The 26,024-nt window shown below is 51.4% G+C and overlaps 1 protein-coding gene across 1 annotated transcript in view; it reads right to left on the bottom strand.

Moving 5' to 3' along the window:
* Positions 1-26,024, bottom strand: part of KIAA1549 (KIAA1549 ortholog) — a 58,272-nt gene that overhangs the window by 19,861 nt on the left and 12,387 nt on the right. The window contains exons 6-12 of the mRNA XM_012721026.1: positions 25,065-25,124; positions 23,818-23,966; positions 17,535-17,712; positions 14,431-14,615; positions 5,449-5,645; positions 3,727-3,842; positions 1,607-1,812 (exon numbers count right to left, since the gene is read on the bottom strand). Of these exons, the coding sequence (XP_012576480.1) occupies positions 1,607-1,812; positions 3,727-3,842; positions 5,449-5,645; positions 14,431-14,615; positions 17,535-17,712; positions 23,818-23,966; positions 25,065-25,124 (1,091 nt within the window). The remainder of the gene's footprint in view (positions 1-1,606; positions 1,813-3,726; positions 3,843-5,448; positions 5,646-14,430; positions 14,616-17,534; positions 17,713-23,817; positions 23,967-25,064; positions 25,125-26,024) is intronic.

Genomic DNA, 26,024 nt, shown 5'->3' on the forward strand with positions numbered 1-26,024 from the left:
TTTTTGTGTCTTTTGGGTAGATACCTAGGAGTGGGATTGCTGGGTCGTAGGGAAGCTCCATGTTTAGCAGTTTGAGGAACCTAGAACTTGGAGGATATTTAGGGACACTGACAACTGGCTGTCATATGGCCCTCAGATCGACCTAAGTGCCTTTAAAAGAGGAATGGTGAGGAAACTGGGAATATATACGCAGTGGAATATTATACACCCACGAAAAGGCGAAGAAATGGATTTTGGAAGAAAACAGCTGGAACTTGAGATTATATTAATGAAAAAGCCAGAAACGGAAACAGGTTAACAGATGGTTCCACTCATCTCTGGAGTATAAGCAACAAAAATATATGCAGGCAGCATATAGCAGAACTAAATCTTGAACTCAGTGAAAGGATTTAATGGTTGGGGCTGAGGGAGGGAAGCAGAGTGGGCATGGACATGGGTGGCTTAGTGAGGGTGAGTGCAGTATGTTCACATATGGAAGAGCAAAAATATCAACCCCAAGTAAAATTTTTTTAAATCTCCCTGGGGAAGGAACACATATTTTCCATACTCAATAATACCACTATTTCAGAGAATTTTAAATTAAGATAGATCCAATGAAGACATTGCTTTGTACTGATAAAATGCCCATTTTCTGATAAACATCTCATTTGGTCAAAACAAGTTCCCAGAGAGGAGCGCCTTCCTCCCCAAAGAGGAACACCCACAGGTATAGAGACATGCGACAGCTGTGTGTGAACCAGGCCTAGAAGAGCAGGTGGGCTCTGGAGACAGGAGGGTGGCAGAAGAGGGTGTGAGTATGGGCAGGGCTCTGGGGAGAGCGGACACGGGCTCCTTAGGAGGGAAGCAGAGCTAGCTCACTCTTCCGGCTGGCCCAGAAAAGGGTTTACTAGGAATTACCCACATCTTCTAGGCCAGAACAGATCGAGTGCATATCCCGAGGTCCACTGCACTCCCCGGACCATCCCAGGTTCACTGAGAGAGCTCACGAGACACAGTATTTAGTCTCACTTGTTATAGAAAAGGACACAAAGTGAAGGAAGACAAAGCACATGGATTCTGCAGAAACCCTAGGCCAAGCTTCAAACCAACCCTGAGCACAGCCTCTCCCAAGAGTCCCAGGACCTGATCACTCTTCCAGCAACGAGTTGTGACAACTTGGGGGCTCCTCGGGGGAGGCCCTCTGGAGGCGCAGCCAGGGCTGTGGTGGGGGGCCGGTCACACAGCCTGTGCCAAAACTCCAGACTCCCAGGAGGAGAGCAGTTTGCTGCATAAATTATGTCATCAAACGGTTGGGGCCCCACGAACCACTCTGTTGGGGAATGCTGGGAATCCTTCCAAAATCCAAGTTCCCAGACACCAGCCAAGGGTGTAGAACGCGCAGACGACGGCAAGCTCGGGGCTCTTTCCTGCACCTCCCCAAAGCCCCTGACGGGCTTTGAACAGTATCTGACCCAAGAAACCCGACTGCCGGAGGGGAAACGAAGGCCGCTCGCCAGTGCTCAGCCCTTGGCTGCCTTGCAGACGCTGTCACTTTCGCGCACCTTTAAGCACTGACCAAAGCAGAACATGAGGGTTTTAAAATGAAAACTGTAATTCAAAAACATACCTCTTTGTTGATTTTGTTGGTTTCTGCCACTCGGTCGGCCAGCACGGGGTGCTGGAGGGGAGGGGCAGCGATGGGCTGCATGGCAATGAGCTGGATCTTGCTGGGCACCCGCCGGCTGGCCTCGGAGGAACGGGAGATTCGGTCCACGTGCTCAAAGATGGAGGCGGACGAGTGCTGCTCTGTGCCTGAACTGGGGGCGGGTGGCCCTGGAACAGAGGGACAGCAGGACAAGCAACGTGACGCCAGGGTAGGGCAGCACCATACCGTGCATTATCCCTTAAGAATCCACAGAGGCCCTCCCTGTGGCGCGGCGGGTTAAAGCGCAGCACTGAGGAGCGAAAGCCACTTCTGTATGAGTTCGATTCCCGCCTGCCCCGGAGGGCCCACAGGGCGCTGCAGACCTCTCCTGACCCGCCCGCTGCTCCCCTCAGCAGTGTGCTTCGTCGGCCTGCTCCCCACTCTGTCTCTGGTGAAGCCTCCACCGCCCCTGCACCTCTGGCCTGGACCCCAGGAACAGCTGGTCTCGTCACCAGCCCTCTTGGTCCGCACACTGAAGCGCCAGCCCCTTTGATTGGGATTTATGCTGACAGCGATATCTGACTTGTGTGAGCCACTTGGCACACACTGGCCGCAATACTGTCTGTCATCTTAATACGGAGTTAAATGCCAAAACTAAAGGCCAGATTGCCTCAGAGAAGCGATTAATAGAAAATCCAGAGCTGACTTGTTTTTGTTTGTCTCAACTATTTCTTCCCTGGGATGGAAACTGACACTGAATCCTCGCTATCAGAAACAGCACATCGGGAGCGCGGTGATAAGTGACTTGTAGGATTTATCAAGTTGCGGAGTGGGGGAGGGGGGTGAAGGAGTCTCTAAAATTTCACCCAAAGAAAATCCCCTTCCCTTATCTAAGGGTTGTTTCTTCACCATCATAACAACAACTGGAAGGCATCTCAGAGCCCTGCTAGCTTGGCCCACTGGAGCCCAGTACTCTAGGCAAGGCAAACCCACACCAGGCTGCAGAAAGCAGGCCCCCAGCTTCTGCCCGGAATCTGTTCTGCAACTACACTGGCCTGCACTTTCTACAGAGAAAGAACAGCTAGTATTAAAAACACCCTGAGGCCTCCCAGTTTTCTTTGCACTGTGGAAACACAATCCTGAACTATAAACAAAACCCCCACAAATACAACAGCTGTACAGCACACCCACGGCACAGAATCTGCGAAACCAGAGCCACGTAACCCATGGCGCCAGAAACTGCTCCCCGGTGTAGTGAGGCCCGAGCCTCCTCCTTCCCTGGGCTCGCACTTCCCAGCCACGCGCTTTCCAGTGGGAGCGAGGTGCGTTTCACAGGCCCACACACGGCTCGGTCGGCCCTGCACTGGGGTCTCTGCCTGCAGGCTGGGGTCCTGGCTGGAGGTCCAGGGGCTGTGAGGCCACCATGTTGGACGTCACAAGGGCGGATAGGCTAAACCTCCCACAAACAGCTGCCGGGGGCCCTCCCTGGTGGCACAAGGGGTTAAGTCTCAGCACTATGAAGCTACTGGCAGCCACTGCAGCACCAGTTCGATCCCCGGCCAGGGATGTGACCCACAGTGCGCAGTAGACTTCTCCTGTCTCCCCCCTGCTCTCCTCAGCAGTAGATTTCAATCAATCTGCCTGTTCTGCTCCCCACTCTCACCGCCCTGTGCCTCTGGCCTGTACCCCAGTTCTTGTGTACGTAAATAAATAAATCTTAACAACAACAACAAAAAAACTGCCTGACCATGGCAGCCGGGAAACTGAATGGTTCCTAAGAAGGTCACTGAGCCCTGGAATCAGTTTTGGGACTGTGGTTTTCGTTCGATTCCTCCCTGCCACTGAAGGAGGAAACTGTTTGCTCTGTAAGCAAGAATGTGCGTGGCTGTTAACCTCAAGACAGGCACCAGTGGCTCCCGAACCCCCACCTGCAGGCAGACACCAGTGCCGGGCAGCCAAGCAGCGCACTGGGGACCTCCCCACCGGGACGGACACCTCCTTGCTGGGCGGTGTTCAATGCCCGGCATTTGTGCCCCAAGAACCCTCCCATGGGGAACGCTCAGTGGTCCCGGATAAGCTGGAGAACGAGAAGCATCACAGACCACTCTGCGGGGCTCGGTGGGCCTTGCCGTCAGGCACCACTCCCAGCGTCTTGTCTCCAGCTTCCCGCTCGCTGGACTCTTCGCTCACTGTTGAGTCAGCATCTGAGGGAGAAACTCTGCAGACACAGAACAAACACAGCCCTTAGGAAGTTGGAAGAAAGGAGGAGAAAAGGGTCATGTTATTTAGTCGGAAAAGCCAGGCCTCAGCAAGCCTGGTAGAAATGGACAGCCCAAACGTATCTCCAGGCCCAGCATCCTGCAGGGGGAACAAGGGCAGGGGGGAGCCACCAGGGAGACCTCACAGCCTGCTTAGGAATGGCCTTGCAGGCCTCTCCAAGCAGGAAGAAAGGAAGGGCTGAACCGGTGGACAGTACCTGAGCTTCCCAGCCAGCAGCAGGGATCTCCGCAAGGGGAGGACTTGAGTTTGGGACGGGTGTGGGGGTGGGCAAGGACCCCAGGTGCAGGGTTAATGGGCCAGCAGCATGTCCAGGAAGCCAGGGAAGCTCTGCAATCAGCCCCCATGAGTCCAGTGCTATGCCTACGCTTACAACACGAAGCCCCTTCCCCTACCCTAAGGTCTGATTCTAGGCTGCACTAGGTCAGTGACAACCCGCAGCCAGGGAGCACTTCTCTTGGCGTTTCCTGGCTTAAACCACGATGTGAGATGCCAAGACATTCTGGAGCCTCCGAGATGCTCAAATACCCGCTAGCCTTGCAAACCACCGAGATGTCGTGACTAAATGCTTAGGATGAGACCACAGGAAGAAAAAGCACTTTGTAAGACTCTGAACAGTGAACTAAGCCTAGGAACTAAATTTAATGATCCTGTTTCATCTTAGCCTGCCTCTCGCGCCATCACACATTTTCTTTTGTAAAGATCATGTTCTAATAGCATCAGATTCTCAAAACTAGGCCAGAACCCCATGGGGTAGGCTTTCTGATAAGTCAGAAATTATGACAGCGTTTCAAAGGCAATCACACGCTTTTTCCCTCTGAGCAGAAAAACCTGGATTTGAAACTCCAAAGCTCAAAGGCAAGGCCGCTCATTTGAGGGGTCAAGAGCCACGCTGTGATGGGACGTCACGCCTCAGAGTCCACACAGCGAAAGCTGCTTCTGTACTCGGCCTTCGGTAGCGGTCATGGCCCTGCTCTGGACACCCGAGGCCACTCGGGCCTCCCACGGAGCCTGGTGACAAGGTCTCCGCGTGCTCATTTTGACAGGCTGAGGGCCAATAAACTGGGCATGGGCTGCTGGGCAGGGCGGAGGCCGTGAGGAGGTCACCCCGACGTGCATCCAGGAAGACTGTGGGAGGAAACCCAAGCAGAGAACACAGCACGTGACACCATCCCAAACACACGACAGTGACAGCAGAGCCTGCTGGCCCAGTGCACGTCACAGACCGTGCACCCTCACATCGGACGGCTGTCTCCAGGGGGCCTGGCATGCTGACCTCAGAAAATATACATTGAGCGGGTCAACCCCAAAGCAAGTCCCAGCAGATACCCCCTATCACCCAGATGCGATGGGAGAGCAAGCATCAGGCCTGCTTTGGTCCACTGAGTGGCCAGCAGCCCCCCGACTCCGGGGAAGCCGCTGTCAGTGTCCCAGGCCGCAGGCCCAGACAGCACCCACCCACCCCCGTTCCGGCCCTGGACGCTGACTCCCTGAACACCACAGCATGCTCTGGGGTCGAGGACGATGCACGAGAGCAGGGTAAGAACCTTCCGCGGTGACGCACGGTCTTCGACGCGACCTTCGCCTTGGGGCTCGGCACGTCCCCGTTCTCCGAGGGCGTGGTGTGGTCCTTCCCGGGCCCCGGCAGCGGCGCAGGCTCGTGGATGATCAGGATGTCGTCTTTACTGTGCTGCCCCAGGTGCTGCTTAGCAAAGTCGAAGCCCTTCACGCTGGGGATCTGCAACTGGAACAGAGACACACGCAGGTGGCACGGCCGACCGGAGCCCGAGGGCTGTGGACAGCAGGGGCGGGGCTGGGAGCGGGGGCTTCTCACAGCACTGCGCCTGCAATCCCCCGACCCAGCAGGCTGCTCCAAAGAGGCGACTGGGGGCAAGATGCTGTTTATACCCCGGTGTGCAAAAAAACATGGGTACCTGAGGGCCTCCCTGGTGGCGGGTTACAGCACAGCATTGAGAAGCTCAAGCCACTTCCGCATGAGTTCGATCCCTGCCTGCCCCGGAGGTGACCACATGGCGCGGCAGACCTCTCCTGACCCGCCCGCTGCTCCCCTCAGCAGTGTACTTCATCAATCATCCTGTTCTGCTCCCCAACTGTCTCTGGTGAATCCTCTCACCGCCCCTGAGCCTCTGGTCTGTACCCCAGTTCTGTGTGTACATATAAATAAATCTTTAAAAAAAAACAAACATAGGTACTTTAGAATCCAGACTCAAGAAGAGTGCAAAGGACCGTGGCACCCAAGACATCACAAGGTGACACCCAGCCCGCTGTCATGGTAACATGACCACAGCAATTGCTGTGCAATTCCAGAAGGCATGGCCTAAGGGAAAGATTCTGGTTTTGAACTGATTTTCTGCTCTTCTAATATCATTTCAAGTCCTTTTCCCTAACAAGAACCTAGGCTCACTCAAGTCCAAGTAATACCCCCCGGGTCGGCTCCTGCCTTCTTGCCCACACGCCTGGGCTTTCGTCAGTGTTAGGCCCTGTGGAATGAGTGATGAAGCAGGACTCACTCCTCGTGGCCCGAGACCCCAGCTCCTTCAGCGGAGGCGGCCGAGACCAGCGTGGAAAACACACAGTAATTTCCGTGGAACTGGACAGTGGTAGAGGTGTCTGCACAAATGTCCCCGCCTGCCCCCTTTCTCACACCCCCTCCAGCAAAGCTGAACGTAATCTCTGTCGGCAACATCGGCAGCAAGTCCACAGGACACAAGCACGTGCTGCTGCTCATTCGGGCTGGGCGCGGCTGCCGGACGCCCTGACAGTACGTTCACCGGACAGCCAGGTGGCCCAACGACAGGCTCATCTGCGAGGCCAGGAAAAGCCCCAAAGGAAAGCCGCTCAAGTCCGAAGCCAACATTCTGCTCTGGGGAGCTTGCAGGCCGCAGGTGCGACTTTGGAAGCCTCTGTGTGGCAGGTGACGTGGGGAGGAGTTGAGACTTTTACAATGAAAATGGACTTTAGGGATAAAACGTGGGGGAATCTCTACCTGGAGCTAGCAGGAGGGACAGGACACAAGGCAGAAGACAGATTTAAAGAAAGAGAAGGAACTGCACAGGTCAGCACGATGGAACTCAGGGGAGAAAGGTTCTAGAAAGAAGTGGCCACAGACGCAAGGGCACAGTGCTGGAGGAGGAGGGGGTCCGTGAGAAGGGCCACCTCTCACCTGGGATGCGGGGAACCTACCTGGGACCTGCACCAGGTCCCGGTGAGCCACAGGGCACCCACAGGGCCCAGCTTCTAAGCCTGTGCTAAGACAGGAAAGGCGCTTTCACCTCAGGGGACGTGGACAAGGGTGAGCGCCATTTCTGAGGACACAGAGCGCCGGGCCCAGCTGGCAGAGGATGGGCAGACCACTGCAGACACGCGGCTGCCTCAGTGGTCCTTCCGGTTGAGCAAAGTCCTCTGGGCCAGAACCAAGCAACCCGGGGAGTCATTAGAGCTACTGTCTTAACTATGGAGAATTTCGGTCATACCTGAGCGGGTTTTATGTACAGATGAGTGACAACACCAACAGCTCAGATATATATACATACATACATATATATATTTGTACATATATATATATTTATATATATACATACACACACACACACACACACACACATATATATTATTTAGCCCTGAAAATCTAGGATCGATGGGTAAATGGGAAACCACCTGTAATAATCATTTACCCCGGCAGAGGGGGACAAAACTCACTGTAAGCAGTTTACAAAGGTGTTGCCTAGAAACAAAAGGCAAAGGCTGGCAGGCCCATATTTTCTAAATGATTGATATCATGTTACAAAAGCAGGCAGCTCACCAGAGGGCAGTTTGTGAGTTTCCACACCCTTTGCTCAGGAACACTGTTTAGCAGACAATGAACCCAAACCTGCCTCTATGCTCCATCCCTTCCCCCAAGCCCCAGTCACCCACTACCCAGGGAAGATTTATTCTCTCTCACACATTGGTCTGTGGCATAACACAGTGATCTTAAACTGGCTCCCAGAACCCCTGGAGGTGTACACTTTCCTGGTGGTATGCAGTCCTTTTAAGGGAAATGGACTCCAGGGGGACAACCTCTGTGGATGCCCTCACCTAAATGATACCTGGACCACCTCCACAGACACTCTCTCCCAACTGGTACCTGGACAACTTCTGTGGATGCCTTCACATAAAGAGGGCTTCCTGAGAATGGCCTGTGGTGGGACATCATGCACTCTCTCCTTCCTCCCTCACCTTGCAAGCACACGTTTCTCTATTCTACAGAGGGGCCCACCTACCTGCCATGTAGCACCTTCCCATGGTGCTCTGTCCTGAGGGGAGAGCTATCCAGGTCAGCAATAAAAAGACAAAAGGTGGGGTCCTCTTTCATGAAGATCTAACTACCTGTGATAAGGCTTTCTTTCTTATTTCTTTATAATTTTTTTTAAAGACTTATATATTTATGCATACAGAACTGGGGTACAAGCCAGAGGTGCAGGGATGGTGAGAGGCTTCACCAGAGACAGAGCGGGGAGCAGAACAGGCAGATCAACGAAGTACACTGCTGAGGGGAGGAGCAGGCGGGTCAGAAGAGGTCTGCTGTGCCATGTGGATCACCTCCGGCCCCGGGAACTGAACTTACATGAAGTAGCTGCAGCCAGCTTGCTGTGCTGTTTCCTAACCCGTTGCACCACCAGGGAGGGCCCTCTTTATTGTTTCTTTAAGGGAGAAAGGGAACCAAGAATCGGAAGTTTGTTCCATGTGAGGACCTGAATTCGTGTGCCCTGCAGAGAGGGCAGCAGGCAAGGGATGTTTCTGGTTAACCACTTCGCCTCCATGGTCTCTCAAACACCAACGCAAGCATCCTTCCCATAGAAGAACTGTGAGAACAAGACATCAGGAACACAGCCTCATTTCATCCAGCAACTAGCTCAGGACAAGGCCCTATGCCTGAGCCATCCGAGAATCGGGGTACCCATGGTCTCCAGCAAGTGCATGCTTAGTGTGTGGTCCCCACCTCAGAGATGACGCGGCTGGCCAGCAGCACCCTGCTCCCCTGTCTCAGGTGGGATTGGAAGGTCAAGGACCACAGAGTGACAGGTCCCATGTTTACTGCTGGAAGGCTGACTCCCCCCTCCCCAGAAACAACCCTCAGCGCTAAGTTAGTGCTTTACAGGTCCTGGAACAGTACTCAGACTCATAGCCTGGTTTCGCCAACTTCTTTCCGAAGATGATGTGGAACCACGAACTTTACGCTGTTTCTCTGAATTTGCGTCCCTCACTCCCGTCTCTGCTGGCTTATTCATTATTCCTCCCTCAGTCCTTACTAGATTTCGTTTACGCAAGAACCAGTTTGGCTTCTACTGTAAGCAACATACTCCACCACAGTCATCCACAGGCCTTTTGTAAGCCACACACTTGCTAGTCTGACACCTGTTTTCTTGTAAATTGCCACCAAGATTCCACCACCCTCTTTGGAGCAAAGCATCTAGGTGTGAATGGGGAGCGGGGTTCAGACAAGACTGAAGGATGCCGGGACTTGAATGACCCTTTTCCACGTGACCAGGAAGAACCTGCGCACTGAGGCTGAAGTGCTGCCCTAACGCAGGAAGCGCATAACTGCAAATACTGTTATCCCCATGGGATGAAATTTATGAATCCAGCCACAGGACAAGCCTGCAGCGCCCTGTGAGCAAGCCTCGGTCAGATGACCACAGAAATCAGAATTGATACGATCGATCGTGCACAGCTGAAGATAAACACCCGCAAGTGAGCGATTTCCAGTTATGCGGGGCTGCTTCCGCCCCAACAGCACCTCACTCGAGCAGACACAGGTGCCTCTAGGTGAAAGAGCAACAGATGTGACCACCGTCCCGGACCCCTGACCACCAACACCGCCAGGTCAGCCTTGAGAGAAGCCCTCTGGGGCTGTTTCGCAGGAAGAAAGCAGATGTGCCAGTGACAGGGGAATGATGGCTTCTACAGGTGAGGTTTTCTTTTCCCAAATGGAAGGAGGGGCCCTGTGCTTAGCCAAGGTCTCCAGAGTGCAGGAGGGAGCACTGCTAACAGAATGACCTCACGCACAACCTTGGACCCCCAAGGGTAGGAAGCAAATTCTGTGCTGTCCAACTCTCAGGGCTCACGAGAGAGGCACGTGCAAGGCCGACATGCTTCACACTAACACGCCTGATGGCGTCGTGTCTGCCGTGGGTGGACGGAGAGCAGCGGCAGTGAAGCCTTCTGACCCCGCGGATGCAGCGGCCAGCCAGAGGCGGGAATGCGGCCACCGGGCTGTGTAATTCAGCAAAGGGCGTGGCACACGGTGGGCCCGCACAGACTATCGCAGAGCCAACGGAAACACCACACTCGCCACATTTTGCAAGGAACTGAGAAAGGGTGCCTGTCGCGGGTGAATCGGCCGTGGCCACGGCGTCCCGCTGGCTGACTGCGACTCCACTGGTCTCTGAACAGAGCCGCCAAATCCTGGTGCTTCTCCGGGCTGGTGAGTCACCAGCTTCCATCACAATAGAAATCTGTCATCCTCCTTGTGCTTGAGCCCCCGACAAAAGCCCTCCGCACACAAGGAAAAAATTAAGAGGAAACAGTCTTCCCGCTCAGGGAATCAGCTCCTTTCGTTTGTCTCCACTTTCTGGAAAGTCTCCACTTTTTCTAGCTTCCCTGTTTCTTCAAGGGGAAAACAAGATCAGCTCCCCGTGCAGTGAAAGTGCAGTGAAAGTCGGAACCAGTAGCTCAGAGTGCCCCAAGGCCCGCCCTGGGACCCCGTTATTCCTGAGGGAAGAGCGTCCTTTTGTTCCTCTTCCCTTCGAGCGGGAGCCCCGGGGGACACTGGCTGTCTGGGGGCTGGGCCATGAGACAGCACCACCCCCCCATCAACCCCCCTCAAAGCCTCGTGCAAGCCAGCAAGCCCCGTGCCGCGTGTCTCCCCGGGACCTCGTGATGTCGGGGAGCGCGGCACGCTGAGCTCCAGCGCCCAGGCCACCCCGAGTCCCGGCGCTGCAGGCAGGCTGAACACCCTGCAGAGAGCCAAAGAGCCAGTGCAGCCCATGGGCTGAGTTTGGCAGCTTTTCTCAATCCACTGTCCACGTGGCCTCCCAAAGGACATTCCTGGCTGCTGCCCTGCTGAGCGTCCCCGGGGCCCACACCCCTCTCCCAGCCCCTGAAGGGCCCCATAACCCCCAGCACTGGCTGTGCCCACCACCGTGCCCGCCCCTGGGGGTGTCCTCCCTACGTTTGGGCCATTCTTCCTGAGTTACGGGCCGTTGCTTCCGCCCGAGCCCCGTTGCGTCTGGCTGCCCCTGCTCCCCCTCAGAGCCCCGGGTCACCTCCTCCAGGGAGGCAGAAGCAGCCCCGCTCCTACAGAGGGGTGGCAGACACTCCTCCGGGCGCCTGCACTGCCGGCTCAGCTCTGGCACTGCTTGACCCTGTCCCTGCCGCGGGCCCGGCCGGGCGGCGGAGGCCGTGGTCTGAGAGTGTGAGCGGGCCCGGCCCAGGGCCCACGCCACTGTCTGCTGGATGCACACACAGTGCAGGGACAGCTGGCCGGTGCCCCGGAGCCGGCCGGCAGGAGCCAGGGCCCGGCGCCAGGGAGAGGCAGCCAGTGTCTCCGTCACAAGGGCACTTGTCTGCGGGGCTGGCAGCGTCGGCAGGGCCGCCCAGCTCCTTCAACAGAACCCGCACAGGGTGAGGCAGGCCCCACCGGGGGTGCTGGACCAGCAGAACAGGTGCCTCTGGGCTCCAGAGTAAAGGGAACACAGACACGCGGAGGACACATGGCGAGGCGGCTGCCCGAGAGGCCCCAGCCTCGAAACGGGACGCACCGCCTCTCCCTCTCATCCTGTTCCAACATTCATGTCCTCCCGGGCAACCTGGAGAGGTTGCCTGCTCATTACAAGAAGAAGGGGGTGTGGATTTTCGGTCAGCAGATTTATTGCTTCCAGATGTCCCAGCTCTGGGGGTTGCTAGAGGACTCTGGAGAGAAGCGGCTGCGGGCCGGTGAGCAGAGCGGCTCGAGAAGCCGAGCCACGGGCAGACGAGGACTCCTGCGGGAGGCGGCTGGGACTTCCGGAGGGGCCTCAGCCGCCGGCTCCTCTCCACCACCAAGGCAAGTGAGGTGCTTGCTGTCAAAGTAAACGGGGCTCCTCGCTTCCTTGCTCCCAATTGTGTGGGTCCCGGGTCCCGTGATGCGCTCCGGTGCCCCCCAAAGCAAGCCCTGCCTGTGGCAACGGCACCGGTGTGTCCTGTCCAGCGTGTCCACACGCTGCTCCCCGAAGCTTCCACGCAGAAGCCCCTTCCCAGAACGGGCAGTCCGGCTGCACCCCAACCCCGGGCCCCGCAGGACAGCGAGCGCCAAGAGCCGGCCGGTCCAGCTCTTGATTTATAGCCACATCTGGGATGTGGAAATACTTTGGGGGTGTAAGTGGGAGGAGGAGGAGGCCGGGAGCATCCCGCTCTGGACTGAAGAGCCGCTGTCCTCTGATAGTTCACTGGCACTACATAATGGACAAGCCTCCAGCCCGAGTGTTTCTGTCAGCAACTCTGAGGCACAAAAGACCGGCAGACTAACCCTCCCTGCAGGTTCATCTCCCCACGACAACACGCCTTCCCCGGGACAAAAGGTTTCCAAACCTGCTGTTGCTCTTAATTCCTCTAAATGCACGCTATGAATCATTCAGCGTGTCGAGTCCTTTTTTCCAGGATTTTCCCGTGTCATTCGCTTGTCTAATGACAAAACAGGCTTAGCCGACTGTGTAAATAATAAATGCAGACAGGTGATAAATACAATACTGGGGTAAAAGGCTTCTAACGCGCTTCCTAACCACAAGCTGACAATGTAAGCAGAGGTCTGCATTCTGTCGTCAAGAATGAGGAAAATACTCTTTACTGAATTTCACTGAAGGAAACTAATTTTAAAATGTGTATTTCTGGGCCCTCCCTGGTGGCGCAGCGGGTTAAGGCACAGCACTAAGAAGCTAAAGCCACTTCAGCATGAGTTCGATTCCTGCCCCGGAGGTGACCCACATGGCCTGGCAGACCTCTCCTGACTCACCTACTGCTCCCGTCAGCAGTATAGTTTGTCAGTCAGCCTGTTCTGCTCCCCACTGTCTCTGGTGAATCCTCTCACTACCCCTGGACCTCTGGCCTGTATCCCAGCTCTGTGTGCATAAATAAATCTTTTTTAAAAAGTGTATTTCTTCATTCAACAGGTATAGGTGTACAATGCACAGGCTTTTTCTTTCTTATTCATGTGCCTCTTGTTTGCTTCTCCTGACCTCACTTTCAAAGTGGGCTGGGTCCTCAAGCTCTGTGAGGCCCACGAGGGCATGTGTTGAGAACCCCACAGGTGGTTATCCTGCCCGTTCCCAAGGCTCCGGGCCTCAGGACGTGTCCTTTCCTGGTAAGCTAGGATGACCGAGGGCCAGTTTCTTGCTCTAAAACTTGTATATGACAATTAACTCCTACAGAAACTGCTGGCCCCTAAGTACGAGAAGAGAATGGCTGTCCGCATGAAAACCAGATGCATGCTTTGGAAAGGCATGTCAAAGGAGTTGCTTAAAGAAAAAGAGAAAGAAAAACTGCTGTCAACAGAGCTCTAACGTCAACCACACCCGATACCTGGGGAGGGTTAAAAAAAATAACCTAGAGTTTTGCACTGAGGCTGCAAAACTACGGAAACCCAAACTGGAAACTGCAGCCAGTGCCTTATGGGCGATGCTTATTCCTGCAAAGACCTTCGCTACTAGAACAGAACTGCTCCAAAACACACACACACTCACTCACACACACTCACTCACACACTCACTCACTCACACTCACTCACATACACTCACACACACAATCACACACACAATCACACACACTCACACACACACTCACATACACAGCACTGTGAAAGATTAGCAAATAAATAACCTAGTTATACATTTTAAGTTAGAACAGGTAAAGCAGGTGGTGCAACGGGTTGGAGCGCAGCACCATGAAGCTCTCTGCGGCCACTGCAGCACGAGTTCAATCCCCGGCCAGGGAGCTGACCCACAGGGCACAGCAGACCTCTCCTGTCTCCCCGCTGCTCCCCTCAGCAGTGGATTTCAATCAACCTGCCTGTCCTGCTCCCCTCTCTGCCTCTTGTGAATTCTCTCACCGCCTCCCCACCTCTGGCCTGCACCCCAGTTCTTATATGCATAAATAAAACAACCCTAAAGAAAAAGAACATGTAAGGCACGTGCTACTGTGTTCGGGACCCAGGTGCTCATCAGGGGAGCAGCCAGGCTCGCAAGCGGCATGTGGAATGCCACGGAGCCTCGGAGAGGCGGTGTGTGTCGGAGGAAGGGTTGCTGACCTGAGAAAGCCTCCCGTGGCTCCGATTCTCTGCAAATACCCAGGGTTTGAATAGACCAGAATTCACAGGCGAAAGCACGTGCCACAGAGGACGCTCGGCGTCCCGCCCAGCTCCCCGTCTTTCAGCACCAGCCTGCACACTCACCCGCCCGAGACGGCCCTGTGCGTGGGGCCCGGCACGTCCTCACCTTCTGGCGCTGCTGGATGTTGGCCACGGTGTCGGGCTGGAAGTCCAGCTTGTCTGTGCGGCATAGCTTCCAGTAGAGGATGACCACGATGACCATCACCACCAGCACCGGGATGACCACGCCAACGATGACCCACAGGTTGCTGCTCTGGGACTCGGGGGACGGCCGCTTCACCCTATCCACAGCTGTGGACAGGAAAAAGGAGCCTGGTCATTCTTCTCCGCTCTCCAGACAGCCCTTCTGAGAGGCGAGTCTGCCTTTGTGAGCGTGAAACCTGCGAAGTCCCCGTCGCTTCAGCTCAAGACAACAGGTGAGGGGCTGAGATCTCCTGGGGGCAGGAGAGGGAGCCCAGCACCTCTCAGAAAGTCACCCCCGGGAGGCACAAAGGACACAAACGATGGGGCCAGGAGAACGGAGCCAATTAGACAGCGAAGCCAGGTGAATTCCACGCAGGAAAGCTCTGCCCGCCCCCACCCCCAATCAGAAACCCTAATAAGCGGTCTGTGAGCACGGCCTTAATCTGCTCTCCTGCATCCCCCAATCCTTCCAACAGCGTTTTTCACGGAAACTGCTTTAGCAAAGGTACGGGGCATTTTTAAGGGATACTGCACACCCCTGACGCCTTCTGAATCTGCAACTCCCCACTTTCCTGCCAAGGCCCCCTCTCAGCCCCAGCTTTGGGGCCTGGGATGATTATGCTTCCATGACGCTGTCCTCCTTCATTTTCTTTACAAGCTTCTTCCCCTAGTCCCACCCCGCATGGCTTCACCCCACACCCACTCACAGGCCTCGCCTCTCCCAAAGCTCTGCTCTTGCCGGTCCTCGGGGCGCTCGGGCCCCAGGTCAGGCTGCAAGCCCCGCCACCCCACAGCCTTGCCCGCCCCGGGGCCTGTGCATCACCACTGCTGCAGCCAACACCGGACCCCCCGACAGTCCCCACTATCCTCCAGCTCATTTCATCACACACGTCCACCACCTTGAACCCCCACACTGCTGGCTCATCCGTCCCTGATGCAGACACGTCTGTCCGGGCTTCAGGGGCCTGAGTGTCAAGGTCTTTTCACATCTTATAATGGCTAACACGTGCTACATACACACATGGAAATGCTTCTCAAAGATGGAACAACAGAGGAGACTCGGGTGCCGGCTTAAGTGGGGGGTCGACTCCAGCAAGCTCTCCGAAGCAAAAGCTCTGTGTGAAGAGCACGATTCCAGAGCAGTCAGGGAGCACTCAACATCGGGTGGCAACAAATTACAGAGGCTGCATGGGGTGTGGAACGAGACCAAGCGCTAAAAATCTGTATTTTTTTTAGCTGGCTAGAGCTCACACTGCATGAGAGCTACCGAGAAGGGTGACAGAGTCAAAGTGGGGGGCTGGACCACACGCCTCGCGGTCCTAACCCAGGAACCCCTGTATGAGGCACAGAGGGTCCACACGGGGTCCGACACTGGGATGCACAGTGCCTGGGATGGTCCTGGTGTTGGACCCCACTTCTTCCTACCCCTAATCCTGAAATCCCAGGACTGTCGCCACTGTGGCATTTACCATAAAACTGAGGAGCGAGAGGCAAAAAGAGACGGTGGGACCGGACTGGAGGGGTGGCCAGACCCTCCCTCCTGCAGTTCATCTTCCTGCAAAAGAGACACACCCAGCTGGAGGGGCACAGCCCTGCGCCCCACACCCACACCCCAGCCCCGTCCCCTCCCCGCCTCCCAAAATGTCGTCAAGGAAGCGCTTTAAGCACACGTGCTTCCACTTTTCCTCACCCTCTGAGAAGGAACACTCACGCAGCCATATCCAAACAAGCCACCCGCGGGCTTTGCTTACGTCTGCCACCTTCGCCCATCCGTGGGGAGGTCGGGGGAAGCATCAGCTCTCACTCTGGTGAGCTTCCAGGGATGTGCAGATTTCCACGCCCAAGGATAATTTCAAAACTGTCATTCTGGTATTCTGCTTGTTTGTCTGTTTTCTCCCCACCACCATCCCTGATACCCCCTCGGGCCCTTTCTCCCTCACCTCCCCATCTGCACTTTAACCTCGGAAACTTCACTTGGTTGATGAATGTCCACTTGTTTATAGTTATTCTGCTACATCAGCTCATCACTGTGATTGCCTGTTTTACCCCTATACGTGAAAAAAGAACCAATATTTGTCTGTATCTTCTTGCCCTGTCATTCCCTTGAACTTCTACCATTTTTCTATAAATGTTGTAAATGCTCGTTCCTGGCAGCTGAGTAGTTGTGTGTGGCACAGACCACATCTTCTTGGTCCGTGGGCCCTTGGGTTGCTTTAGTCTTAGAAACTGCCTTGGTCCCTTCCACGTCCACTCTAAAGCATTTTTCAGTGTCCTCTGATGTGCTCTTCCCAACAGTCGCTTTCCCCTCTACCACTGAAGTTGGCGCCCAGAATCATAAGAGAAAACAGTCTCATTAAAGAAACAGTCTCATTCCTGAAATACACTCTTCTGGGTTTTTCCCTTTTCTTCCCGTTAAATACCCCCAAGTCTGTGGCTTGGAAACGAAGGCACGAAGGGCCCCCACTGCCAGGCCGTCAGGAGCCACATCTTCCAGTAAAAATAAAGAAATATCAAAACACCTCTTTCTAAATTCTGGAGCGGCAGAAGGGTAGGATGGGAGGGATACAGGAATGAGAAGGGTGAGGATCAAGGACGTCTTTGTGTTCAAAGACTCAGAAGGAAGCCAACAAACGCAGAGGGCACCTCCCGGCTTCCTGCGTGACTCACCGTCCCCACAACACTCAAAATAGGACACGTAAGATTCTGGAAGACACACAGAGAAAGCATGTTGTTTTTGCCCAGGACGAAATGTTTCAAAGAAGAAATAGGACAAGAGTGGGGGAGAAATATTAAAGTTCAGCTACCGTCATTTCCTATCACACCAACCATACAAAATGCTAGGTAGCAACCAGCAGCAAAGACTGAACCTACAAGACCCTGGAAACACTTGGCAAATGAATCTTTACCACTGACATGTAAGTGACACTGCATAACAAGGGCTTAAAATGTAATGTTTTCAGTTCTGAGTTCTCTGTCAGACCCAGTACAGCACAGCCCGCCACGTCAGGCCACGTCTCACACACTTACGTTGGGCAACAGCGCCCTGAATGCGGAAACCCAAGATAATGGCTGCTCTCTGGATATCGATCCTGTTAATCAGATCTGAAGACTTGACTGCACTGAGTCTTTCTCCATCTTGATCCTCCACAAAGTAGATAAGCTGCACAGGATTATCATCTCCCTCCAGCCTGGACACATTTACCACCTGAAAGATAACAGAAACCATTAGCATTTAGAAGCTTATGTTTCAAAGCACTCAGTCTTGACTGTGTTCGCCAGGACTCTGTTACTCCAGTTCTCATAAAGAGCTTCACCCACCATTCCAGATTCCAGAATCCCCATGATGCTCTCGATGGACAGGAAGACATAAAAATGCAAGTTCCTCTATGTGAAATAACACCTTCCAGTCTTTTCTAAGACCAACAGGTAAGTAGTATACACAGAACTGAGGACAGCCACAACTGGTCTGTCTAGAGTTGCTACCAACAAGCACCCATATGCTACGGGATTGTACTGTTTCTTCCCACCACCAAATACAGTCTTAGGTACATCCCTGGTGCTCTGAAAGTATTGCTGCTTCTATCTAGGTCATTCTGGAATCTATTAGATTTTTCACCCCATTGTTCAAGGCAGGATTTCTTAACCTGGGCACGACTGTCATTTGGTCCAGATAATTACTTGACGTAGGGGGCTGTCCCAAGGAGCAACCTTGTCCTCTATTGATTAGAGAGGCTAGTGCAACAACCATGCTAGCCTCTAATCACCAGATGTGACACCTAAAAATGTCTCTTAACATTACCAAATGAACCCTGAAGGGAGGGAGGAGGGCAAAATCAGCCCCACTGAGAATCATGACTCCCAGGATAATAAATCTCATAAATTCTTAAATAGCCAGCTCTCGTCAATGGGTAAATCATCCAGAGAATCAACATAGAAACAGCTGATTAGGACAACAGTATAAGTTATATGGACACAACAGATATTTACAAACATTCCACCCAACAGTGGAAAGAATAGTCTTCTCAAGCACACATGAAACATTTTTAGGATAATCCATAAGTTGGACAACAAAAAAAAAGCTGAACAAATTAAATTACATCAAACATTTTTTTTCTTACCACAAAGGTGTGAAACAGAATCAGTAACAGGGAAAAAGCTGGAAAATTCACAAATACATGAAAATTAACACATTGCTGAACAAACAATGAACCAAAGAAGAAATCAAAAAAGAACTTCTTTAATCTTGAAACAAATAAAAATGGTTAAACAACATACCAAAACTTATGGAATGCAGCAAATGCAGTTATAAAGGGAAAGTTTATAGCTATAAATGCATACATCCAAAAAGAAAAAAAGAAATCTCAAATAAGCAACATATCTTTACGCCTAAAAGAAAAAAGATCAAATTAAGCCAAGTCAGCAGAAGGAATGAAATAATAAAAACAATAGCAGAAATAAATTATATAATGAATAGGAAAACAATAGAAGAGATTAACAAAGCTTAAGAGTTGAGTCTTTAAAAAGAAACAAAAATGACAAACTTTTAGCTAGACTAATCAAGATAAAGAGGGAGAACTCAAATAAAAATCATTAGCAATAGAGACATAACAAGAGATATTATAAAAAAGTACCACAGGCAATTATTATGAACAATTATACACCAATAAATTGGAAAACCAAGAAGTGGAAAATTCCTAAAAACATAAAACCTACCAGGAAAGAATCATGAAGTAACAGAAAATTTGAGCAGATCAATAGCAATTGAATCAGTAATTTTAAAACTTCCCAATAAGGAAAGCCCAGGAGCAGATGGTTTCACTGATGAATTCCACCAAACATTTAAAAAATAATTCTCAAAATATTCCCAAAAGTTGAAGAGGGAGAAATACACACCAACTTTTTGTGAGACTAACAATACCTGATACCAAAGCCAGATGTGGAGCAACAGAAAATAAAGCTATATAGGCCAATATCGCTGATGAACATAAATGCAAAATTTCTTAACAAAATACTAGCAAACCAAATTTAACAGCCCATTAAAAGAATCATACACTATGATTCTCAAATGAGAGTCATCTTGGGAATGCATGTGGTTCAACATGTACAAATTTAAAAGTGTGATACATCATAATAAATTAAAGATAAAAATCATACAATCATCTTAATAAATACAGAAAAAGCACATGATCAAATACAACATTTATTCTCAAAAAACTGAGTATGAAATAAACATATCACAATATAATAAAGGCTACATATGATGACCCACATTTACTATTATATTCAATGGTGAAAAGCTGTAAGCTTTTCCACTAGGAGTATGATAAAGACAAGGGTTCTCATTCTTAACTCTTCTATGCAACAGAGTACAAATAAATCCTAGCCAGGGTAATTAGGGAATAAATAAATAGACAGATAAATGGAATCAAAATCAGAAAAAGAAGTTGTCTCCATTTGCAGATGATATGATCTTATACACAGAAAATGCTACTGAAGACTCCACCAAAAAACTACATCAAACTAAAAAGCTTCTGCATAGCAAAAGAAATAACTGACAAAGTTGAAAGAACCTATATAATAGGAGAAAAATGCAAATCATATCTCTAATGAGATAGCTACTATCCAAAAAATAAGAAACTCGTATGATTCAGTGGCAAAAAAATAAGTATATACACAAATGGCCAACAAGTATATGGAAACATGCTAATACCAATAATAATAAGGGAAATGTAAATCAAAACCACAAGAGATATTAAGTAGTAAGTATTGGTGAGAATGTAGAGAAAAGGTAACCCCTGTGCACTGCTGGGGGACTGTAAATTGATGCAGTCACTATGGAAATCAGTATGGAGGGTCCTCAGAGGCTACCATAGGATCCAGTAATCCCAATCTGGGTATAGATGCAGAGGAAAGGATATCATTATCTTGAAGAAACTGCAGCATTACTTATAGCCACCAAAACATGGACCAACCTAGATGTCCATTTGTGCATGAATGGATGAAGAAACTGTCTACATGCACGCATGTGCGTGTGTGAAGAATATTAGTCAGCCATAAAAAAGGAAATCCTGCCATTTGCAACAAAATGGATGAACTCTGAAAGCATTGTACTAAGTGAAATAACCAGAGGGGAAAAGACAAGTAAAATTCACTTATATGTAGAATTTTAAAAAGTCAGACTCATAGAAATTGAGTGTAGACTGACAGCTGCCAGGGTGAAGTAGTAGTAGAAATAGGTAAAATGGGTCAAAGGGAGCAAACTTCCAGTTTTAAATTCTGGGAAATCTAAATTAGTACGTGGTGACTACAGTTAACAATAACACTGTATACTAGGAAAATGCTAAGAGAGTGGATCTTAAAAGTTCCCAGCACACACAACAGAAAGGGAATTGAACTATATGAAAGATTAATTACTATCCTTATTGCAATAATTATCTTACCACATATAAGTAAAATTATTAAATTGTACACTTTACATTTATACAATGCTTTATGTCTCTATGCCTCAGGCAGGCTAGAGAAAAGTCATAAATTCAGTCTGCTGGGTCAGTCAGCACTTTGATTTGTCCCAAAATGTATCACTCTGGTTTTAAAGGTATTCTTTTTATACTAGGACTTCAAAATTTAGTACCCTTGATAGATCACAGTTTTGCATAAACTGTTTTCTATTTTGTTGCTCTGTCTCTTAACAACATATATACAACTTTACTGCCCATTTTGGATCCAGCAAAACGCCTGACTGATGCTCTGGGGAAATGATCGATGACGCAGAACCCTCAATTTTACACGCACATTGTGAATTTTTGGTCTCGGCATTAACTACTGGCAAATGCAGCAGCTACGTTTCCACCACATGGACAGCTGTGTAATACCGCCGTGCATTTGGGACATGACCGCTGGACCTCCTACCTCACTGCAGGAAACTTCTGGCAAACCAACAACTTCATGATTTCACCCTGAACGCCTTCTTCCAGATCGTGCACAAAATCTGTGAACATAGATCCACACTCATCCCTGGAGAATCTGTTCTCTAAACCCCTTCACCTCTGTCCAGCCCTTTGCTTGCAATTCCAGGCCAGACCAGACCACTTCTGTTCCCCAACTACCCACCTCTCCCCCAAATGTGCTAGAGGAATTAGTCTTTGCTCAGCCTTCAAAGTGGACTCTTATCTAAGAGAGTGTGAAAGGAGTTTTAAAAACTTCTTACAGAAGCCATAAACCCAAACTATCTTGTGATCCCCTTCTCAATTAAAGATTCTACACCCTTGTCCAATCTGAAAGAAATCATCACAACACTCTAATAGCCGCATCCCTTCCAGATGACTTCTTACCAGGCTCATACCTGGAGTCCACACCATCCTGGTGTAAAGGATGGAGTCATCATTTTGGGCACCATCTCCAGTTTCATTTTTTAACTTATTTTCTGATTAAAATCACATGCTCACTCTGGAAAGTACATGCTCACTGAAAAAATCCTGAAAAACACATGAACGCCTAAAGCATAAAATGAAAAGTCCTTTGACAGTCAAGCAACCAAAAAAGGAAAACCATCACATACATGTTGGTGTCTTTCCTTCCATTACATTGTCCTGAGTTTTCTAGAACCCTCGGGTGGGTTTCATGCCTGCCTTTGTAGCCTCTCTTCCCTTTGACACTTTCATCACTTGCTGATTCAAAAAAAGAGGACAGCGGCATAATATTCCCGCAGGCAAAGACTCACCAGAACTGATTTACCTAACCATATCCTAATGGCTTATTTCCACATTTTTCCACTTTCACACAGGACATTTCGGCTGCGTGGACGTCTTGCCCACATCTCCGTGTCTGAGAGGCCAGCAGTGGAGAACAGCAGGGCCTGCTTCACAGCCACCGGCTGTGGGTGATGCCCTGGAGTGGCTCTGTCCCATTCCTAACCCCACACTCCTGCCTCAGGGAACTTGCACCCTGCTGCGTGTCTGGGCGAGGGTGGGTGTTCTTGGGCTGCTTTCTGTGCACACATGTCTCAACTCCACCCAGACCTCAAGCTCTATGCAGCCAGGGCTGCTGAACATGGTGAAGGTTTCGGGGATCATTTTCTTCCTGTGTTTTTTTTTTTTTTTTTAAAGATTTATTTATTTGTACATACAGAACTGGGGTACAGGCCAGAGGCTCAGGGGTGGTGAGAGGCTTCACCAGAGACAGAGTGGGGAGCAGAACAGGCAGATCAACGAAGTACACTGCTGAGGGGAGCAGCGGGCGGGCCAGGAGAGGTCTGCCGCCCCATGTGGTCTCCTCCAGGGCAGGCGGGAATCGAACTCATGCGGAAGTGGCTTTAGCTTCTCAGTGCAGTGCTTTAACCCGCTGCGCCACCAGGGAGGGCCTTCTTCCTGTGTTTTAGCTTCATTTAATGTTATTCTCAATTTTCTATTCATTCGTTTTATGTTTCTCTATATTCTACTACACCCGGCAAAGAAACTGCTGTAGAAACCCAACAGCCACCTTTCTTGAGGGAAACACAGCAAAGCTCAGGGGGAAGCCTGGTGGAAGAGCCAGAGGAGGAGGATGCCAGCCTCAGCAAGACTGCCACCTTCTCTGCCCCCAGGGCCAGCTCTGCGCCGTCTTGCTAATGCCACTAAGCCCTCAACTCCCCGCCCCTCAGGCAGGGTTTTGCCCTGGTTTCCTGTCTCCACAATGCAGGGCCTCTAAATATTCATTTTTCCCTAGCTCCACAAGTCAGCAGTTGGTAAAGAAATAACTCTAAAATAACAATTCACCTTGAAATGGAAATACATTACAGCCCCAACTTCCAAGTCTGAGTACGTGTGCTTCAAAACTGGCAATTTTCCATCCAAATGTACCTGCCATTTGTAACCCTGCTACCCGTTTACAAAATGAAGGAAATCTGGGGTAACAAGTCATCGCCCAGGTGGGGAAGGGGAGAGGTGGGGAGGATGAAGTGCTGGAACAGCAGGCAGAAAACCTTCCTCTTTCTGATCCGAAGATGCATGAGCTGATCTCTAGGATACTATCAAGATGCAATCAGCATTCCCTGAAACTGATCATGGGGAACCTCCAGTGAGAAAGGTCGCCCCATGGCAACGGGGAAGCCACTCTCCGCAGGCCGGCCACGGGCCCACTGCTTCAGCGGCCATTCAGTCAGGCCCTGGCCACGTCTGTCTAGACGCCAGGAAACCGAAAGCTGCCACATTCAGGGCGGCTCCCTACTACAGAGTCGGCCGGGGTTGGAAAGTCCTCGCGCGCTGGCGCTCTATGAGGGAAAAGGGCATCTTTCTTAGCTGGTACCCCTTCTCCCCTCCTCGGCACCCCATACCTGCACCACGCTGTTCCCCGCGGCCACGGTTGCCCTGCGCCACATTCGCCTCCGCGTGGACGCCTCGCCGAGCAGCTGCGCGAGCTTGCGCTCCATCTCCGCTTGGAACACTTCGTTCTGGAACTGCTTCTCCACCACACCCAAGAGGACTACGGGGGTCACAGCACGCAGGAGCCAAGACCAGGGGTGGTGGGAGAAGGGGAGGGGGAGGGGAGGAGCGCGGGGTGGGGAGGGCAGCGGAGAGGAGGAAGGATTATTACAATATGTTACATACAGGGTTGTTCTAAAATGCCAACCCCCAGACAGAAGACATTCAAAGGGCGAAACGGATGTAAGGGGAGTCCGGGAAGTGGAGGCTGTGGGTCTCAGGGTCAAGTGCATGCTCCCACTGTCCCACAGACTGCTGCCGGAAGCACCAGCAACTCCCCGCGTGGGGGCCTTGGCCCAACAGTACCTCACACCTGCAAATACTGTGTCTGCCATCATTTCAGAATGTCTAGCAAGAGCTCACAGTCACACCCTATCCAGACTCAAGACTTGGACTCACAAGCTGAGTGGAGAGATGGCGCTGGACCTCAGGGGCCTGCTGTCAGTGGGATTATGTCTTGTCAGCTGGCTGTCCCCAAGGCGGAGGAGGAAGAAGCAGGGCTGGTGCCGGCCCCTCCGAGACGGAACAGGGCAAGTCTCAGGCCCCTGAATATCATCGGCAATGCGGTCACAGCGCAAAGACCGTTTCCTGGGCGCTGTTGGGGAAGTCATGAGCGCCTGCAGGGTGTGGGGTGATGGCCCAGGGCAGCCGGCTTCCTCCCCAAGGCCCTGAGTCGGAGAGCTGTAAATATATCTGACCCCGGCCTGCAGGACTTTAAAGAAAGCTTCTTATTTGCATAGGGAGCAACCTTGTCCGTCCTTATTAAAAGCAAACAAACAAGACCTGAGGGGGAAAAGTGATTCTTGCTTCAAGCCCGTCCCTGTTCTGGGTCAGAACATTGCCAGTGCCTCTTCGGCCCTGTCTCAGACTTGATGCACGAGTTTTAAAGAAAGCCAGGCCTCTTTGTGCCGTAACTCAGTGGGGACACTTGCCCTCAGCCAAAACCGAATCCCGTTCTCATTCATTCTTTGCCAAGAATTTAAAGTACATTCTGTCCTGAATTTAGGACTCAGAAACAGGAAAGGGCGGCATCGTTTGAGCACCCCGCACAGACAGCTCCTCCTCGGGGCTCCCAGAACATTACGTAAGTCAAACATACCTGTCCTTACCCAAGAGGACTTCAGCAACTGAGACAAGTTGAGCTGTGGGTACTGGAAGGCTGGAAACAGAAGCGGGGGAGAAGGAGAAAAATCAGTAAAAAACATGTTTCCAACAGTCAGGACGGTTGGTGTTCTGGGGGGCTGGGCCAGTTTCTGCCTTCTCTTCCCTACATAATTTAGCTCTAGAGAGGGAAGGATGAAGGCCATGTGGGTGTGAAGGCAGGGTGGGCAGTCTCCAGGAGAAAAAGGCGGGGAGCAAGGCTAAGCCCGACAGCCCACGATCTAGGTCAGGCAGGCTTCTTGCCTATGGCTACAAAAGTTCTTACTATTTTCCTACAGGGAGGTTTGTTCTTGAAACTGTTCACAAGTAGAGGGATTTAACTTGCATCCTCTTAGCTGAATGATTCTAGAGAAATCATTAAACAAAAGGTAAAAGGAGGGAGTTAAGTCTCAGGACTATGAAGCTGTCTGCAGCCACTGCAACATGAGTTCAATCCCCAGCCAGGGGGGTGACCCATGTGGCACAGGTCTCCCCTGTCTCGCCTGCTGCTCCCCTCAGCAGATCAGTCTGTTCTGCTCCACACTCTGTCTCTGGTGAACCTTTTCACCCCCTCATCTCCGGCCTATACCCCAGCTCTTGTGTATATAAAATAAATAAATCTTTAAAAAAAAAAAAAGGTAAAAGGAGGAAGCTTTGAAGCTGAGTATTTTAAATACCTCCTTCCTAGTCCCTTATGGTACTTTCTCTATTGTGCTGATTAAAACTTTGCTCTCTTGCACTTTTATTTGTCTGTAAATGTTTTGCTGAATTAATGTATGATAATGGCCTGTTTCGGTACATTGTGGGACACTGTTTCCGAGAACTCACCCAAGAGTTCCCCTTGAAATGCCATTGTTCCAGAACAATGGGTTTCAGGGGCTGTTCCCGGGCCCAGGGCTTCCCGCACTGCACTGCCGGG

The sequence above is a fragment of the Condylura cristata genome, unplaced genomic scaffold, assembly GCF_000260355.1.
Source record: "Condylura cristata isolate star-nosed mole 26May11 unplaced genomic scaffold, ConCri1.0 scaffold00005, whole genome shotgun sequence".
Taxonomy (NCBI): domain Eukaryota; kingdom Metazoa; phylum Chordata; class Mammalia; order Eulipotyphla; family Talpidae; genus Condylura; species Condylura cristata.